Source organism: Tursiops truncatus, chromosome 14, assembly GCF_011762595.2.
Source record: "Tursiops truncatus isolate mTurTru1 chromosome 14, mTurTru1.mat.Y, whole genome shotgun sequence".
NCBI classification, from domain to species: domain Eukaryota; kingdom Metazoa; phylum Chordata; class Mammalia; order Artiodactyla; family Delphinidae; genus Tursiops; species Tursiops truncatus.
In genome coordinates, this window is record NC_047047.1 from 25216587 (window position 1) to 25235454 (window position 18868).

Sequence of the window (18868 nt, forward strand, 5' to 3'; positions counted from 1 at the left end):
GGCGGACAGCGGGACGCGGAGCACGCCGGTACCTGAAGTCTCCAGAAGTGCACGCCGGAACCAAGGATTCCGGAAGGCCGACTCCGCCCCCGCCCCGCGAATGCCGGGAATTGTGGTCCCAGTGGGACGCGAGTTATGAGGTGGTCAAAGGGCCCGCGAGGCATGCTGGGACCGCTAGCCCTTCCGGGGCGCCTCAGGATTTCGGGTCCCGGCACCCTGGGCGGATGCCCGAAGACTCCGCCTTCCCAAGAGCCCCTGCGGCGGGGTGCGAAGATGGCGGCGGCGTTGGCCCGGCACCCCTAAAGCGGCGGCAATGGAGCCTCCCCCGTCGCCGGGGCCGGAGCGGCTCTTTGATTCGCACCGGTAAGATCCCCGGAGGGAAGAGACCGGCTCCCGCGTCCAGTTGGCCTTCGGCACCCGATCACCCCGCCTCTCGCCCCCCAGGCTCCCGGGTGACGGCTTCCTGCTTCTCGCGCTGCTGCTCTACGCTCCAGTCGGGTTCTGCCTTCTCGTCCTGCGCGTCTTTCTTGGGATCCACGTCTTCCTGGTCAGCTGCGCGCTACCAGACAGCGTCCTTCGCAGGTTCCGACCCGGGCGCTCGGGGAGGGTCGGGGCTGGGCCTGGCCGGAGGCCGCGCAGTCACCACTGCCGGCGTTCCCAGGTTCGTGGTGCGGACCATGTGTGCAGTGCTGGGGCTCGTGGCCCGGCAGGAGGACTCCGGACTCCGAGATCACCGCGTCAGGGTCCTCATTTCCAACCACGTGACACCTTTCGACCACAACATAGTGAACTTGCTCACCAGCTGTAGCACCGTGAGTTAGGGACGAAGCCGAGAGTGCCACGGGGCGGTTCCCTGGGGCCCAGCTCAAGGCTCCCCTCTCCGTGTCCGGCTTTCCTTTGGGGACCACAAGATACTGACCCTTACCTCTGACCCCCTTTTTCTACCCATTTGTCAGTTTTTCTCATTTCCCAACATTCTTTTTTCTTTCTTTCTCTCCTTCCCATTCCCAGCCTCTACTCAATAGTCCCCCCAGCTTTGTGTGCTGGTCTCGGGGCTTCATGGAGATGGATGGGCGGGGGGAGTTGGTGGAGTCACTCAAGAGATTCTGTGCTTCAACGAGGCTTCCCCCCACCCCTCTGCTGCTATTCCCCGAGGAAGAGGCCACCAATGGCCGGGAGGGGCTCCTGCGCTTCAGGTGGGTGAGCACAGGTATCTGTCTCCAACTGTGTAGGTGGTCAGGCCTGGGAGCCCTTGGGTTTTCACAGCCTTTTTCAGACCTACCCCCTCCCTTACTAGTTCATTTACTTTCTGTCCACTTTTACTTCTTTCCCCTGAATCCCTTTATTCTCCATATTTCTACTTGTACAGTTTGACAGTTACCCGTTTTTAAGTCGGGTATGAGCTGCTGACTGGGTTGGCTGGAATCCCATCCTACTATCTCTTCCCTCTTTTAGTTCCTGGCCATTTTCTATCCAGGATGTGGTACAGCCTCTTACCCTGCGAGTCCAGAGACCCCTAGTTTCTGTGGTGAGTGTGTTCAACAGGGAAGCTCTGGGTTTGGAGGGGAAGTTTCCCACTCCTGGCCCTGGCTTAGACCTCACTCATGCCCTCCCCTCAGACGGTGTCAGATGCCTCCTGGGTCTCAGAACTGCTGTGGTCACTTTTCGTCCCTTTCACGGTGTATCAAGTAAGGTATTAACTGTCCTCACTTTTTGGTGGCTGGGAGAAACTCGTCTCAAGGTCAAGGAAGTAGTTGCCTCTGTCCTGTCCATTTGCAGATCTTTTAATATCAAGGTCCTACCACAGAGGCAATATAAAGTATTTACTATCTCCCCTATCCTCACCACCACTGTTCCAAGAAAAGAGGTATCAGAGTGGAGAGTGGGTGCCCCCAACATGGTCCTGGGTTGTTTTTTTCAGGTGGCTTCGTCCTGTTCATCGACAGCTGGGGGAGGGGAGTGAGGAGTTCTCCCTCCGTGTACAACAGGTGGTAGGGGACACAGGCAGGGTGGAGGTGGGTTCTTTCCTTATGGGGAAGGAGAGGAAGGCTTAAGAAACTTCCAATCTTCCAATTCTCCCTAGCTGGTGGCCAAAGAGTTGGGCCAGACAGGGACACAACTCACTCCAGCAGACAAAGCAGAGCACATGAAGCGACAGAGACACCCCAGATTGCGTCCCCAGTCAGGTGTGTGGCCTCTGGACACAAAGCTTTTTAGCTTTTTTTCAGTCTGTTGTGCTTTCTTCCTTATGCCTGTACTAGTCAGCCTCTCCGTCCTCCTAGTTCTCCACTCACCTTATTTCGTATTTCTTTTTTGCAGCCCAGTCTTTCCCTCCCTCCCCTGGACCTTCTCCTGATGTGCAGTTGGCAACTCTGGCTCAGAGAGTGAAGGAGGTTTTACCCCATGTGCCACTGGGTGTCATCCAGAGAGACCTGGGTATGAGAAAGGGTAGACTCACGTAAGGAGACAGGCATAGAGAGGGGAAGTGGGTGGTGAAGGGAGAAGGTGAACAGGGAAACAGACTGTCCTGTTCTCTCTTCCCTTCTGCCCAGCCAGGACTGGCTGTGTAGACTTGACTATCACTAATCTGCTTGAGGGAGCTGTAACTTTCATGCCTGAAGACATCTCTGAGAGGACCCAGGCCCTTCCCACAGCCTCCACGCCCAAGGTGAGACCCAGAAAATGGGCAGGTCCAAGACTTGGGGTGGGATGGGACAGTCTGCATATCCCCTGTCCCTGACGTCTGTTTTTTTGATCCTGAGACCCTAGCACAGTGCCTCTCTTGCAAAGTAGGCATTCGATGCGTGTTTAATGATGATGACTTCGCAAGCCCTCTGACATTGTGATCACCTCAGTTCCCCAGCTCTGGCCCGGCGACCCCTCAGCCCACAGCCCTAACATTTGCCAAGTCCTCCTGGGCCCGGCAGGAGAATCTGCAGGAGCGCAAGCAGGCGCTGTATGAATACGCAAGAAGGTGAGGGGCTTAGAGAACAGCGGGTAGGAAGGGGCCGATTGTATACGACAAAACCCATACAGTGTCTTCTCCTTATGTCCCACAGGAGATTCACAGAGAGGCAGGCCCAGGAGGCTGACTGAGTACAGGATGGCACCCAGAGCCGCAGGACGGAGACTGGGGGCAGCCCTCACCCAACTCACAACAGGCCGGATGGGTGGGTGGTAAAAAGGGAGGGATGGGGCTCCCCCCAATATCACATTAAATTCAGGGTTTTCACTCACGGTCTCTGTTGCCTCTCTGGGTCTCAGAAGCCCCATAGCAAGTTCCTTTTCCCTTGGTTGTAGGGATCAGGGATGAGGGCTTCCTTGTGGGTTTGTGGGGGTGGTCAGAATGGAACTGTCTGCAATCACCTTCTCATGTCAAGAAATGCGTGATATTAAGGAAATGTAACTGAGCTGAAGGCCCAGAAGCAACTGGACCCTAGCTTGGGTGTTCAGCCCAGGTATGTGAGGAAAAAGCTGTAAAACTGCAAGTCCCAGGATGCCTTTCACTAATGAGCACAGTACACAAAGTCTGCAGAGTTCACACATGCTCAGTGTGGTGGCTTGAGCCTATTTTCCATAGGCCGCTGACCAGATTAAATAAGGTGGAGCACATGGCCCCACCCCAAAACAGTCTTTAGGACTGTTGAGGCACACCCCAGGGTGTGGGTGGAGCCGGAATTTACCTTTGTACTTCACAGCAGGTCAGGGTTATTGGTGACTTGCTGTGTGGGTCTGGAACTGGCTGCCATCCTGACACGTCTCAGAGCTGCAAGCAGGTTTGAATCCAGGATCCTTGTGGCCCTGCTCCCTGATTCCTACCCCGCTCCTCTGATTCTTCATTCTGTTCCCTTGGGGACCTTCCCACAGATTACCATGTCTCATAGAATTCTTGCTGCCCCTGAGGACCCCTGTGTTAGTCAAAGGATTTTTACTATCTGACTACAGGGTAATAGTCCACTTTTGATAGTCCCTTACGTGGAGACTCAACTCTCCACTGTTTTCCTGGCAGGCAAGAAATACTGGGAAGGATGGACCCCGGGGCATTATCACTTGAGGGTACAGGTTAGGGATCAGGGCTGAGGTGGGCAGATGGTGTCAGTCACCAAATACGAGGCCTTGATGTCTGCCCTGCCTTCTGTAGGTCCTGCTAGACAGCCACCATGGCCTCTCAGGTTCTCGGGCTGGAAGAAGAGTCTGGCCCAAACCCTGGGGATTCTGAACTGGCTGTGAACCCCTTTGACGGGCTCCCCTTCTCTTCCCGCTACTACGAGCTGCTTGAGCAGCGCCGATCCTTGCCTATCTGGGCTGCTCGCTTTACCTTCTTGGAGCAGTTGGAGAGTAGCCCCAGTGGAGTGGTGCTGGTGTCTGGAGAGCCTGGCTCTGGCAAGAGCACCCAGGTTGGGGAAGATTCTGGGAGTGGACAAACGGAGGGGCTAGGGAACTGGCTCTTCCCGGGACAAGGGAGGCGGGGGAGGGGGGTGGGGGGCAGGGCGGAGCTGTGTGGAGTAATAAGGGAGGTGGGTAAAAGGAGACAGGCTGGCCCCAGGGTAGCTGGTGAAGGACCAGGGGACTCCCCAAATAAGAGATTAAACTGGCCACAGCTCCCCCAGCACTTTTGACTGGAGTTCTATATCTTACTGACTGATTGTCCTTCCCTACCCTTACCCCAGATCCCACAGTGGTGTGCAGAGTTTGTGCTGGCCAGGGGTTTCCAGAAGGGCCGGGTAACTGTGACTCAGCCCTACCCTCTGGCAGCCCTGAGCTTGGCCCTGCAAGTTGCTGATGAAATGGACCTGACCCTGGGTCATGAGGTTGGATACAGCATCCCCCAAGAGGACTGCACTGGGCCTGACACCCTGCTCAGGTGTGGCCCCCTGCAGGCCTGACCCCAGATCTTCCCCTCATCCAGTAGAAACAAGCCCAATCTTCTGATACCTCACCATTCCCTCCCTCAGCCTAGCTCACCCTTTAAATCATGCATGATGCAACTGCTGAATTCAGCCCTTTAACCCCAGCCAGGGACCTCAGACATTCAACCTCACCCTCATCATGAAAGTCTCATTTTCCTAACTGGAGTACAGCTTGTAAACAGTGTCACCAGTGGGGTTGTGGGTCACAGGTAAAGGTCCATGGGCTCAGGAAGTCAGTCACAGGGTCTTTTTCTGATCTTTACTATCAGAATCTAGGCCCCCTGGGGAGAAGCTCCTCTGGACTTCTGGGGCTGGTCATTGTCTACACTGACTCCTCTGCCCACTGCCAATGTCAACAGGTTCTGCTGGGACAGGCTGCTTCTGCAGGAGGTGGCCTCGACCCGGGGCACTGGAGCGTGGGGTGTGCTGGTGCTGGATGAGGCTCAGGAGCGGTCAGTGGCCTCAGATTTGCTCCAGGGGCTCCTGCGAGATGCCAGGCTGGGAAACCTTCCAGGGGACCCCAGAGTGGTTGTAGTTACTGATCCAGCCCTCGAACCTAAGCTCCAGGCCTTCTGGGGCAATCCTCCTGTTGTACATGTACTTGGAGAGACTGGCAGGTGTTCCACTCCCGTCTACAGGGACACTGTCCCTACTGATAGAGTGGAAGCTGCCTGCCAAGCTGTGCTTGAATTGTGTCGGAAGGAGGCTCCAGGAGATGTGCTAGTGTACCTGCCCAGTGAGGAGGTAAAACATGGGATGCAAAAGGAGGTACTCATGTCTCATGTCTGTCCCTTCCTGTCCCGGGGGGGAATGTGAGCAATGCTTGTTAGGAACACTGGAGTTCTAGTACTTACTCTCCATTGGAGTCCTGAGGAAAAACTCTGGGGTTTCAGGGTAAAAAGGTCTACCACCCTCTTTTTGATTCCATACAATGCAGGGATTTGTGGTTCAGTGAGCTCCTGAAATTATAACACCCCAACTTTGTGAGTATGTGCATTTTTTCAGAGTGAAGGGCCATAGCGTTTCATCAGTTTTTCAAAGGGGTCTGTGACCCACAAAGGTGAGAACTACCCTAACACCCCACCCCTTTTCTCAGGAAATTTCCCTGTGCTGTGAGTCCTTGTCCAGGGATGGGGGGTCCTTGGAGAACCAAGGGCCTCCACCACGGGTGCTGCCCCTTCACCCAGGCTGCGGACAAGCTGTTCAGGCTGTGTATGAGGACATAGAATCGGGTGCCCGAAAGGTTGTGGTCACTCACTGGCTGGCCGACTTCTCCTTCTCCCTCCCTTCCATCCGACATGTCATTGACTCAGGACTGGAGCTTCGAAGTGTGAGTGAAAGAGAGGTGAGGGGACGTGGGGGCTAAAGATAGAAATAGCCCTCTCTCATCTGTCTTGGCCTTGGTTGGGGGGTGGTGACAGGTTTACAGTCCTCAGATCCGAGCAGAATCCCAAGTGTTGAGACCAATCAGCAAGTGTCAGGCAGAGGCAAGACGACTGCGGGCAACAGGGATCCTACCAGGTAAGAGCCTTTGCCCTCAATGAAATCAAACACGAAAAGAGTCCCCAACCCATGAGCCCTGAGAAATCTACAGTGGTCTTCTTTCCCAGGTCTTTCTCCTCTCAGGATCCTGCCTCTGCCTGTATCCTAAGTCCTTCCTAGAACTAGAGGCTCCCCCGCTGCCCCAACCCAGGGTGTGTGAGGAGAATCTGAGCCCCCTGATATTACTACTAAAGAGGAGACAAATTGCAGAGCCAGGGGAGTGTCACTTCCTGGACCGGCCTGGTGAGCACCCCTCCTGCCCAAGTCCTGCTGTCCAGGCTCTGAGACCCCCTGCCCTGTAAGCCTTGTTCCCTCTCCAGCTCCAGAAGCACTGATGCAGGCCCTGGAAGATTTAGACTATCTGGCAGCCCTGGATGATAATGGGGACCTATCAGACCTGGGAGTCATCCTATCAGAATTTCCCCTGGCCCCTGATCTGGCCAAAGCCCTGCTGGCCTCGTGCGAGTTTGACTGTGTGGATGAGATGCTCACCCTGGCCGCCATGCTCACTGGTATAAATCGCTTCTCTCTCTGGCTCTTATGGCCACTTCAGCCTTCCCTTTGGTGTTCTGGTGCTCCTAAAACCAGCCCATTCCACTTTGCTCTAGCTCCCAGCGCTCACAGTGCCTAAGGAACTAGGCTTCACCACTTATCCCTCTCCGATCTCTCTGTTGGTTCTTGCCCCTCAATATGCTTAAATCTCTCCTACCTGTTATTACTAAAACTGCACCCCTCTTCCTCAACCCTACACTCCCCTTCAGCTATACAGAATAATCTCTATCCTGTTCAGTCTAGGGTATTCCTCGCCCGCTGCATTCCAGCTTCAGGCCCACCACAACACTGACACAGCCTTCAAGCTCACCAGTGGCCTCCTAGAGACCTAACCCAATGAACACTTTTGAGCCCCTGTTCATGACTTTCTTTTGACACATAGAACACCAACCATTCCCACCTTAAAATTGCCCCTCCCTAAGCCTCTGTGACCCGCTCCTTGTGGTTTTCACCCTACCCCTCTGGCCACTCCCTAATCTCTTGAGCTCTTCCTCCTCTGCTTCATCCTCTGCTCCTCCACTGTTAAGTTGGACCTCAGGGTTCTGTCCTTGCCCCTCTTGTCTTCCCATTCCCTGAACTCTCTGAGCAAGTTCATTCACCCCCATCGTCTGAAATGCCACAATATCATTCTTCTGAATCTTGGATTTATATATCTAACTCCTGATGGATGTTTCTATCAGAATTGTCCATAATACTTCAACCCAGAACTGAACTCAAGCACTTTTGTTGTCGTTTTTGTTGAGCCTGAGCACTTTTTTTAAAATAAATTTATTTTACTTATTTATTTATTGGCTGTGTCAGGTCTTCGTTGCTGCGCACGGGCTTCGTCGCGGTGCGTGGGCTTCTCATTGCGGTGGCTTCTTTTCTTGAGGAGCACAGGCTCCGGACGCGCAGGCTTAGCAGCCATGGCTCACGGGTCCAGCCGTTCCGCGGCATGTAGGATCTTCCCAGACCAGGGCTTGAACCCATGTCCCCTGCATTGGCAGGCAGATTCTTAACCACTGTGCCACCAGGGAAGCCCAAGCCTGAGCACTTTTTTAAACTACCCCCTCACCACCACCACCACCACCACCAACACCACCACCATCACCACCACCACAAAATCATACAATCATCTCTGCAGCTCCACTATCATCATTCTAGACTAAACTTCCTCCAGGTTTTTTCATTATTATTTTTCACTTTTCCTAATTTTTAAAAAATTTACCTGTTCGTCTCCATACTCACAGTCAATGCCAGTGTTACCTCATCACTACTCAGCTGGATTCCTTTAGTAGCCTCCTAACTAATCATGTGAACTTCTTCCAAACACGTGGACTTTTAAAAACTCTTCATCAGCTATTCTCTACCTTCCAAACAGAATGTAAACTCATTTGCATAGCACATCCAGCCTCTCTTAACCTAGCCCATACCTACCACTCCGGCTTAATCTCCTGCCACCCTGCCACACATGCCATCCCCTCCACTCATATACTAGGTGCTTGCAGTTCTCCAAACATGCTATCCCCGTGGTCTAGAATACTCCCTCTGCCCTTTCTCCACTGAACTAATTCCTACTCAAACTTCACATACTGGCCTGCACACCTATTGGGCTTATCAAGTTTGCTTACTTGTTGATCTCTCCCAAGCTTCTTGAGGGCAGAGACTGTTTTTCATTTATTTATCTTCAATGTCTAATAAACTGCATAGTCTCTAGAAGTCTTTCGAATAAAGTTCCCAAAGTGACACTTCTACCTCTTCAGTGCACTGCTGTCCTTTCTCATTCCCCAAAATGAACTTCCTCTCTTCTGCCTCCAGCTGCCCCTGGGTTTACTCGTCCTCCACTCTGTGCAGAAGAAGCTGCCCTGCGTCGGGCACTAGAACACGTGGATGGTGATCACAGCTCTCTGATCCAGGTGTATGAAGCCTTTATACAGAGTGAGTGGTCCAATCTGCATCCTCTTACAGAATCCAGATTTTCCAAAGAGAGGAAGTGGTGTGCAACCAGCTGACAGATCTCTATTCCCAGGAAAAGGAAGCCCTTTGGCCAAGGGTTGGGTTCTTTTGGGGGTCTCAAGGGCTTTAGCTATAGCTGGTCCCTTTCTATTCCTAGGTGGAGCAGACAAGGCTTGGTGCCAGGCTCGGGGTCTAAACTGGGCAGCATTGTGCCAAGCCCATAAACTTCGGGGAGAACTCCTAGAACTCATGCAACGGATTGAACTTCCCTTGTCTCAACCAGCCTTTGGCTCTGAGCAGAATCGCAGAGCCCTTCAGAAAGCACTGGTGTCAGGATACTTCCTTAAGGTTAGGGGAAAGAGTTGGGGTGAGGGTCATAAAAGGAGCAGAAAGTAGAGGAAGCAAAGATTGGTGTATGTCACCTCTGAAATTGGGGTCCAGGTGGCCATACAAAGGATTCTTTAGGACCAGGAGAAACTTTTCCTTTGAGGTTTTGGATACAAGGGGCTATGGAGATGCCATACAGTATCGTAGTATGGTAGGGCTATAACACCTAGAGGTATGCTTTACTTTTAATACTGTCACCAACCTTGCTAATAATTCTTTCTCAACTCCCTTTTCTTTCTTCTACTGACTGACACTTCACTCTCACTTATTCCTTCAATATCTTTGTTTTTCAATGAGGTGGCCCGAGACACAGATGGAACTGGAAATTACCTGCTCCTAACCCATAAGCATGTGGCCCAGCTCTCCCCATACTGCTGCTACAGAAGCCGCAGGGCTCCTGCCAGACCCCCGCCCTGGGTGCTTTACCACAATTTCTCCATTTCCAAAGACAACTGCCTTTCCATTGTTTCTGAGATTCAACCACAGATGTGAGTTCCCTGACAACCCTCTTATACTACCCATTCCTCTACCTGGGGCCAAAATTAAAGCTAGGGATTTAGAGACCCTAAGAAGAGGAGGGGGTCTTAGTGGTTTGTAGTAATATATGATTTGAGGAGACAGGGTTTGTGGAAGGGGTAGTAAGAAGTTTAACAACATGCATTATAAAAGAGGATACAGAAATCATCTAATTATAACTGTCTCTGTCAGGCTGGTGGAATTGGCCCCTCCATACTTCCTGAGTAACTTGCCCCCTAGTGAGAGCAAAGACTTCCTGAACCAGCTGAGGGAAGAAATGGCAGATTCTTCAACAGAGAGTGAATCTTCCTCCACCCAAGAGCTTGGAGATGCCTGTGTCCTGCAGTGACCTGCCTGCAGAGTGAAGCTGAGCTCATCTCATTATATTAGATCTTCCTTCAGGCTAGCACCTAGGCAGCCAGCCAGATTTAGAACCCCAAAGTTAAGGATCAAATACTGGAACCTGAGTTCCAAGAAATGGTGGGCTGGGAGTGGAGCGAATCAGTCTAAACAGAGTAGGACCCTTTCCTTAGCTTTCTTCTATTTATTGGAGAGGAACTAACATGCCTTTCATATACCCAACTTATGCCAAACCCATCCTTGTGTTCCCTTTTGGTCTATAAAAGTTCTTTTTATATGGTGTCAAATTTGAGTTTGGTTCTGCGGCATTTGCAATATCCATGAGTTAGAGATGAGTTAGTAGGAAACAATAAGAGTCAACTCCAACAGTGACATCCTCTTGCCTGGTTCCCACCTCTAGTCAAGACTTGTACTATGACTAACCTAGCTGTCACTAACATGGAACATGAGTAGTTTGACTACAGTTGGCCTCTAACCCTGCCTAAAGCTTACCTCCCTCTATCACACTGCTCTTGCCTCCAGGGGAGAAAGAAAGGCTGTGCTATAAGAATCAGACAAAGTCTTCCCTTTTGTTCTCATACAACTTAAATCCTGCTCTTCTTAAACCTCAAGGCTACTGCAGCCATACCCAAACTCTTAACTTTCCATCAACAAGCTTCCCAGCAGCCCCTGGCCCACTCACAAGTTTTTCTAACAACTTCAAGGACATCATGCTTTTCCCTTTTCAGCTGGGTACTACGTTCCCTTTTCTTCCTTTGGACTATTAATTTTGATATCCTCAATCATCTTGCACATTGTAAATGTATTTATAGAAATTGATGGAAAGGAACCTTTAATCCTTAGAACTTTGCTTTTTGCCTCAGTTTCCTCCCTTGGAGATTCTGTCTGTTCTCATCTTTCCATCTATTTCCTACCTCTATGTGGATGTCTACTGACCTCCCCCAAAAGGCATTTTTCCAGAATTTATTCTCTCTACGTCTAGCATTTAGTTTTGCCTGCAGAGTTAATCTTGGTTCTATCTTCCCAATTTCCCTTTCATCATCCACAACACCATTGATTTCTTGATCCTTTACATTTCCAACCTGGGAATTATCTTTGATTATTTTTAGGCCTATCACTTCCTAATTATTTGCCAAATTCTGCTCACCCTAACTCCATTGGGCCCATTAACTTTGTCCATTGCTTCCTCCTCTTCCCTCTCTGTCCCCGAGAGACACCAGAGCCAGATTAGTGTTCCCAGATTTTCTTTTCCATTGAGTGTGTAAGTATCCGTCTCGCCTGCCACCCACTTGTAAGGCTCAAGTGAGAGGACGTAGTCAGCCGGTTAAACACACAGACAACATGGGGCTCAAAGTCCTTAGCGATTATTTTACAGTTGAAGGATGAGACGCCCAGCGTAGATAACCCTCTGGTTCCTGTCGCGGTCAGTCAGACTCGCTTTCCAGCACCTCCTCCATTACTCCTCTGTCGTTGACGTCTTCCTTCCTTCCTTCACACCTTTGCTACAGACCCGGCCTGTGCGGGCTGCAGCCTCCTGATTCCAGCCGGGCCTGTAAACCTACTCCAGCCACACAGAACCCCAGCTCCAACACACCCACGGAAGAATCCGGAGTCCCTCAAGAGAGCAGCCATTGGCCAGCCCGCCCCCCTCCCCGCATCTCATTGGCTATCATACTTCAGGTCCCGCCCCCTCAGCGCCTCGGGTTCCAGCCGCGGTGCAACAGTCTAAGTGAAAAATGGCGGGAAAGGTCACGATTAAGCGCGCAGGGCAACAGCGCAACGCTGGCCTGGGAGACGGCAGTGGCCGAGGAGCTCTTGACGATAGCCTCGAGGCCACCTCCTCCTCACACGCTCCACTGCTACGGAACCACGGGGTGGGCGGCCGTGCGCTCCAAGGCCCTGGGCCCGGGGCTCCACGCGGCGCCTCAGTCCGGAAAAGAGCGCTCGGCCAGTCGGGCAGGCGTCGCTCACACCACTGAGGCGAGCCCGGACACGGAAGCCACCTTGTTGTCCTCGGCCCAGGGCTGCAGGTTCTGCAGCGCGAAGAGCGACGAGTTGTGCAGGCAGAGCGGGTCCGGGGGCAGCGGCGGCCGTAGCGGCCGCGGTAGTGCGTCCTGCTGGAGGTGCAGAAGCAGTCGGCCCGCACGGTGCCGCTCTGCCTCGCGCTCCTCGGCCGTCTGGCGCCTGGGCGAGCGGAGACGCGGGGTCAGCGAGGCCGGCCCTCGCCCGCCCCACGCCTCACCGCCACTTGGCCCGGCCCGGTCCCTCGCCCGCCCCGCGCCTCACCGCCACTTGGTGCGCCGGTTCTGGAACCACGTCTTGACCTGCGCGTCGGTCATGCGCAGGGCCTTGGCCAGCGCCGCCCTCTCGGCCGAGGCCAGGTACTTCTGGCGCAGGAAGCGTCGCTCCAGCTCCAGCACCTGCGAGCGGGAGAAGGATGTGCGCGGCTTCTTCCGCTTTGGGGGGGTCCGGTTTTGGTAGGGGTGACCTATACGGCGCGTCCCGGAGAAGGGCGAGAGCGCCGCTACAGGGAGGAAGAAAGAGCAAGGCAGGGTTTTCGGGGCGGCCCGAGGTGTCACTGAGAAGAGCGCGGCTGCCAATGCTGCAGAGCTCCCGCGCCCGGTCCCTACGGTGCCCCAAGCTCGACCCCGCACCAGTAGAGGCTTCTAGACAAGAAAAGGCCTCGGAAATGGCCCTCCCACTTGGGTGAGGGAGAGACGTCCCCCGTAACTTCACCCTGCCCTTCCCGCGGTGTGGACAGTGAACTGCAGAGGAGGGCGCGGGCATCGACGGCAGCTACCTCCCCAGCGCCTCTCAGCAGCGGGACCAAGAGATACCAATTGAGGGAGGATCCCCTGGGATTAGGGACGGAGGGTACGAAAGGGGATCTTGAGTTGGAGCAGAAGGATCAAAGATGAGGATACCGGGTCAGTGTGGGGCATGACGCTGGAGGGATCGGGCAACCTCACCAGTGAGCCGGTCCTTGGCATAGCGGCGGCCGCTGTCCATCCAAGGGAAGGTGAGTCCCGCTAGGCCCCCGGCGCCGCCCAAACCCGAGGGTCCAGGAACAGCAGGCGCGCCTCCAGCGGGCGGCTGCACTGGCAGCGGGCGGTGCGCCGGGACGCGGATCACGCCGCCCGGGCCCACGCCAGAGCTGCCTGGTAGCGGGGCCAGCGAGCCCGCGGGGCCGTAGCTTGTGGCTCCGTGAAATCCACCCGAGAACGCCACACTCTCCCCATGGCCCTGGCCCGCTCGACCCGGGCCTAGGCCGCTCCCGGGGGGTTCCGGGCAGCTCAGGATCTGATCGATTCCGAAGCTGATTGGCTCGTGGTGCGGGAGGTTGTGCGAGGCCAGCACCGCCGGCTCCATGGGTCCGCGTCAAGGAGGACCGCAGGAGGCTTGGCAGTTGGGGAGGGCGCCCCAAACAGCTCTGGGAGCCCAGCAGCGGAGCGTTTGGGGCGGTGGCCTCAGGGGTCAGCGGGGCTGGCCGTGGAGAGGCGCCGGGGCCCCCAGGACATCTTCATCCCTGTGTACGGGGAGTAACCGCGCCCGTGCCGGCCTCTGCCGGGCGTCGGCGCAGGGACTCGCATCCCGGGGGAGCGCGACCCACTGGGGCCCCAGGAGCGCCCTTGCTGACTCTGAAGAGCAGATGGGCGCTGGACTGCCAGGGCCTCTGCCCGAGTCCGGGGTGGAGAGGGTTGGCCGGCTCGGGCTGGGGCAGTGACTGACAGATCAGCCTCGGGTGGGCAGTGGGGGCTGGGGGTAGGGCAGGGGCGGGGCCGGGCCTGTTAAAGGGGAAGAGACGCCTGTTTGCTCTGAGCGCGGGGAAGACTGGCCGGCGGGAATGGTGGGGGTGTTGGAGGGGGGAAGGTGGCGAGGGTGTTATGAACTTGCACGGGAGGGGCCGGTGCTTGGGCCGCTACGCGCTGAGTCAGCCGAGATGCGCAAGGCAACTCCATCCTCGCTGGCCTCCGCCTTTGGGGTTTCCTCGGCCTCACCGGCTTCCTTGCAGGTGCCTCCTCCCACAGCCCCCACTCTTCGCCTCCCGATGGGTCCTGCCTGACGACTCCCGAATTCGTTGTGGCCCCCGCCTAAATGCTCTCGAAGACCAAATCTCGTTGTGGCTTTCTGGCTGAGATGGGAAGCGGCTGGGGAACGGGGCCGGCGAGTTGGAGGCCCGGGAAGAGGACAGGTGTGGGAAGGCGGTGGCGGGGCGTCCGGTGGGCTAGGGCGGGGAGCAACTACTCTGGGCCAGTGATCCTGGTGCTCCTCCCGGCCTCTCCCATAGGGGCCCTAGCTGCATTCGGGAGCGCCCGTAATGGGTGCCCAGTGTTTCTTAGAATTTCGATTTTCTGAAATCGGTGTAAAGCGGACCCGTGGCTCCACCGGAGCCAACTCAGGTCAGTGGGGCTTGGGGCTGGCGTTCTGCCCCCAACAGGGAACCACCAACGCGGGACTCTGCCCCTCCACTCTGCGCCTAGGAAGTCTATTCTCACACACTCCCTCCCACCCCCGCAAAGGCGGGAGGACGAAATCGCCACAGGCGACACTTGGGACCTCACAGAAGTCTTCGGAGGGTCCTAACAGCCTCATTTCGCAAAGCTGCTTCACTCCACCCAAGCCCAGGAAACTGTGCCTGGAGCGTGTCAGAGAAGGGAGGTGGGGAAAGACAGAAGCCGCTCGGTGACCTTGTGACCTCTTGCCGAGGACCCAGGAGCTGGGAGCGTGTGAACTCTGCATCCTTCCCCGGGATGGGACCCGGGGCCGGCCGGGCCCCTGTGCCTTAGACCCGCCCCTGCCGCCACCCAGCCCGGTGCAGGCCGCCATAATCGGGTTAGCTGGGTCGGAATTACATTACCTTCCCCGGCCCGCCCCGGACCCCGGGGTTGGGGGGGCTGGTTCCTGGCGCCTCTGAGCCGGTGAGACTGGGCGCCTGGAGGGGGATGTTCTTACCATCCCTCAGAGGGTGGGCACGATGAGTAGCTTGGCCTGCCTCGGCACGTGGTGGCCAAAGTACCCCACCCCACTGTGCCAGCTCTAGCCCCTCCGCTGCAGCCCACTCTGGTGCTTCCCTACAGGCTGCCAGTTACCCGTGTGAGCCGAAATGCCTTCTAAGTCTAGTAGATGGGTCTCCCTGGGAGCACGGATCTTCCAGTTGATTCTCCAGGATCTCCTGGGGAAAACTCTGCCCCTCCTTTCTCCCTAGCAGATGGGCTGGCAGCCTGGCGCTTAGGGCACGGTAAGGGGTCTTTTCTCTCCAGGGAACCAGGAATGATATTTGGGCATCTGGGCAGGAAGATAAGGAAGAGAAAGAAGGGAGTAGGCTTTCTCGTCACACAAAGCCACCAGCCCCTCAGTGTTCTCAGAAAACCTCAATCTGAAGGGGGTGAATGATGGGGGAGGGAGGCAGTGGGCATCAATAATAGGTGACATCCTCCCCCAGTCTTGTCCACCTCCATCATCCAATTCTCCAGCTATTCCCCCACCCTGCCAACAATCCCTTCTGAAAGGGTTGCTGGGGCTGAGGGCGCGGCGGGGGTGGGGGGGGGGTGGGGGGGGGTGGGGGCGGGTACTGCTACTGTGGCAGCTGTTTTTGTCTTGGTGAAGGAAACATATCACCACCTCCCCTTAGCCTTCACAGAACTCCAAGCATCTTTTCTCAGCAGTAGAGGGGTTGGGGCTACTAGAGAGCATGAAACCTCTACTGTTCAGGCAAACCCTTCAGAGATAGCAATGGGCTGGATTTCCCTGGATGAGAACAGAGAGCCTAGGGAGACAGTAAAGTAAATAAAGTCTCTCAAGGGGACTGGCCTGCAGGTTAGGAGTTTGTCAGTCCCCTTTCCCACTCCAGGGGTGGGCCTCAGGAGACAGTGAGCACTAGTGTGTCTCCAATCAAGCGGAATAAATCCTTCTTGAATGAATCAATGAGTGAATCAATGCAGGTGAAAAAGGTAGCATTGTGCAGACCTGTATACCTGCTTACTCTACATCCTGCCTTTTTTTTTTTACATCCTGCCTTTTGAGGTCAGCACAGATGGCACGGCCACCCAGAGATTACCCAACTGATCCTTGGAGGAGAATGGTCACAAACCTGGTAGTATATACACATCTTCTGGGGATTAAAAAAAAAAAAAATTCTGTCAGCCACAGTCCTAGGAATTTCTCGGCTTGCCTCTACCTTGCTAGTTCCCTGATTCTCTAGCAAGATGGTTCCTGCTAGTTTCTGTTCAGGCCTTCAAACCTGCAGCTTCAAAGGGAGAGGCCACATTCCCAGCCCATCCTCCTGAATCTTGTCTTCCGTCCTGCTGTTGGTGCCATGTCCCCACTCCTGTATCATCATTTTTCTTATCAATTTAGTCCTTCCTACCCCCAACTGTCTTAAGTCTCTACTATCTGGACAAAGTCTTCGCCCAACTTCTCAAGAGAAATTATGTGTTTCCTTTTCCCTTTTACTGCCCATACCCATTGCCTCCATTTCCCCATTATTTATTCTTTTAACCCACCGCAAGCTGGCTTCACTACATGGACCCTTTCTCAGAGAGCTCCCGTGTCCAGTGTCTGTTATCCAGGACTCCTCTGACATGTTTTACTTTGCTGACCATCAACTTTTTCTTGAAATGTCCATTCTTTTGGCTTCCATAATATCATATTATTCTACATCTTTGGACATTCACAGTCACTGCTTATGTTTTTCCTCCACCGACTTCTCTTCTTCCACCAAAGACTGTGAGCATTCTTCAGAGCTCAGACTTCAGCTTTACCCATCTCTACCTCTGCTCAGGTTTCATCCATTCCAATAGTTCCATCTATTACAGCTACCCAGAAAACTCTAAGACCTCAGTCCCTGGTTCTGACACTTGCTGTGTTCCACCCCACCATTCTAGTTTTCTAGCAAGCTCCACCTGCTTTCACTCTAGCCACCTTAAGTCCAACAGGCTGGAGGAAATTCTTCCCCTCAAGCTCCTTATTCACTTCCTCCTATTATTCTTTTCTTTGAAATGTTTCATACACAGTCCTTCCTTTCCATTTCCACAGATGAAAGCCTAGTCTAGGCCATCATCACCACCACGAAATATAGTTGTAAATACAACAAAAATTCCTGCCATTGAGCACCTTACATTCTAGTGGGGGAGGCAGGTGAAAAGGAAATATATACAATAAACTTAATAATAACAATGCTAAGAAGAAAACTAAAGCAAGGAAGGAGGAAGAAGAAGTGTAAGAGTGGGGGATTATGATTTATCTAGAAGACCTCATGGAGTAAAGACCTGAAGGAAAAAAAGGGCCATTTGGATATCTGAGCATTTCAAGTTGGGGACACGAGAGTATATCCTGGTGTATCTGTGGAACAAATGGTGAGGGGGTCCAGTGTGTCTTGAGAGACTGAGGGACTGCGAAAGACCATGCAAGGCCTTGAAGGCCATTGTAAGACTTGGACTTTTATTCTAATTGAAAAGAGAAGCTATTGGAAGGTTTTAAACAGAAAAGTAAGAAACCTCATTTTTAAATTTTATTTTAAGCAACTTTCTTAAGGCAAAACTGACATACAATAAAATGTACATATTTAAAGTGTACAATTTGATACACTGACATGTATACACACATGAAACCATCAACACAATCAAGATAATAAACATCCATCAACTCAAAAAAACTTTCCACGTATCCTTCCCCCCACCCCGGCCCCCGGTACGCAGGCCTCTCACTGCCGTTGCCTCTCCCGTTGCGGAGCACAGGCTCCAGACGCGCAGGCTCAGCGGCCATGGCCCACGGGCCTAGCCGCCCCGCGGCATGTGGGATCCTCCCGGACCAGGGCACGAACCCGTGTCCCCTGCATCGGCAGGCGGACCCTCAACCACCGCGCCACCAGGGAAGCCCCCACGTATCCTTTTTTTATTCATGTTTTACCGGAATCACTGTGAGCTGCTATGTTTAGAATAGGCTAAAGAGGGGTAAAGGTACAAGCAAGGAAAGCAGGCAAAAAGCCACTGCAATCATCCAGAGAAGAGATAATGCCGTCTTCGAACAGAGAGGTAAGCAGTGGCTGTAGCGAGAAGTAGTTGATTAAAATATCACCAATCTCATAACTCCTTACCACTAATTCACTCTGAAGATAAATGAACAAATATGTTTCTTTCATAGGATAATTCACCCTCTTCCAAAACGTCTTTTAGCTCCCTATTGCCCTCAGGCTAAAGTCCCAACTCCACAAGGCTCTGCTTCTTCCATCACTACACTCAGATCTACACCTGGGCCTCAGTCCAGTCCCTCTCCGTTCACTCCGTTCCCCCCACTTTGCCTTTCTTTTCTATTTCCACCACACTCCTTTCCCCACCCCACCCCCAATCTCTAAATTGTGCCCACACAAAGACCCAATTCCTCCAGAAAGTCTTTCGGGGTCTCCACTGGTATCTCTCCCTTCTTGAGTCTCCAATTGCACCTGATGTTAATACTCCACAGTAATTTTATCTTTACTTTGTTTTTGTTTTTTTTAATCCCACTTTTTAAAAAGTAACTATGGACGTCGGTGTACCAGCTCTAGGGCCCCTGCGTCCTCCCCAAGTACGGGACTGGGCCTATGCTACCGCAGGAGTTCGCTGCCCCAGCGTGTCCATGTGTGGTAGTGTCCTAGCCGTCCTCCCCTCCTTCTTGGGCATCTGCTCTGC

The 18868-nt window shown here is 53.8% G+C and overlaps 3 protein-coding genes across 12 annotated transcripts; 2 read left to right on the plus strand and 1 right to left on the minus strand.

The window, feature by feature from the left end:
* Positions 1–229: 229 nt before the first annotated feature.
* AUP1 (AUP1 lipid droplet regulating VLDL assembly factor) lies at positions 230–3237 on the plus strand. 8 transcript variants are annotated; one of them, XM_004318482.4, is made up of 12 exons: positions 299–363; positions 445–582; positions 662–812; positions 1012–1196; positions 1456–1528; positions 1620–1693; positions 1922–1988; positions 2084–2186; positions 2320–2436; positions 2553–2668; positions 2856–2974; positions 3060–3237. In XM_004318482.4, exons 1-12 carry the CDS (start codon positions 314–316, stop codon positions 3094–3096), a joined length of 1230 nt encoding a protein of 409 aa, XP_004318530.1. In that variant the 5' UTR covers positions 299–313; the 3' UTR covers positions 3097–3237. The 8 variants fall into 8 exon arrangements, 5 of the variants coding, with proteins under 5 accessions (XP_033694036.1, XP_033694037.1, XP_073647314.1 ...); XR_002177725.3 differs by lacking the exon at positions 3060–3237 and having other exon boundaries at positions 230–363; positions 2320–2458; positions 2763–2901; XR_002177724.3 differs by lacking the exon at positions 3060–3237 and having other exon boundaries at positions 230–363; positions 2320–2458; positions 2794–2901.
* On the plus strand, positions 3055–10489 carry DQX1 (DEAQ-box RNA dependent ATPase 1). 3 transcript variants are annotated; one of them, XM_033838142.2, is made up of 13 exons: positions 3055–3170; positions 3699–3776; positions 4142–4397; positions 4671–4864; positions 5270–5654; positions 6007–6240; positions 6332–6431; positions 6537–6695; positions 6773–6964; positions 8802–8921; positions 9097–9287; positions 9624–9814; positions 10035–10489. In XM_033838142.2, exons 3-13 carry the CDS (start codon positions 4161–4163, stop codon positions 10189–10191), a joined length of 2160 nt encoding a protein of 719 aa, XP_033694033.1. In that variant the 5' UTR covers positions 3055–3170; positions 3699–3776; positions 4142–4160; the 3' UTR covers positions 10192–10489. The 3 variants fall into 3 exon arrangements, with proteins under 3 accessions (XP_033694033.1, XP_033694032.1, XP_073647313.1); XM_033838141.2 differs by lacking the exon at positions 6537–6695; XM_073791212.1 differs by lacking the exon at positions 6537–6695 and having other exon boundaries at positions 3058–3170; positions 3702–3776.
* A 1587-nt stretch (positions 10490–12076) lies between these two features.
* Positions 12077–13846, minus strand: TLX2 (T cell leukemia homeobox 2). The gene is made up of 3 exons (XM_004326310.4): positions 13172–13846; positions 12489–12726; positions 12077–12386 (listed from the first exon to the last, which is right to left on the minus strand). The coding sequence occupies exons 1-3, from the start codon at positions 13569–13571 to the stop codon at positions 12170–12172; spliced, it is 855 nt and encodes a 284-aa protein (XP_004326358.1). The 5' UTR covers positions 13572–13846; the 3' UTR covers positions 12077–12169.
* Between the last annotated feature and the right edge of the window lie 5022 nt (positions 13847–18868).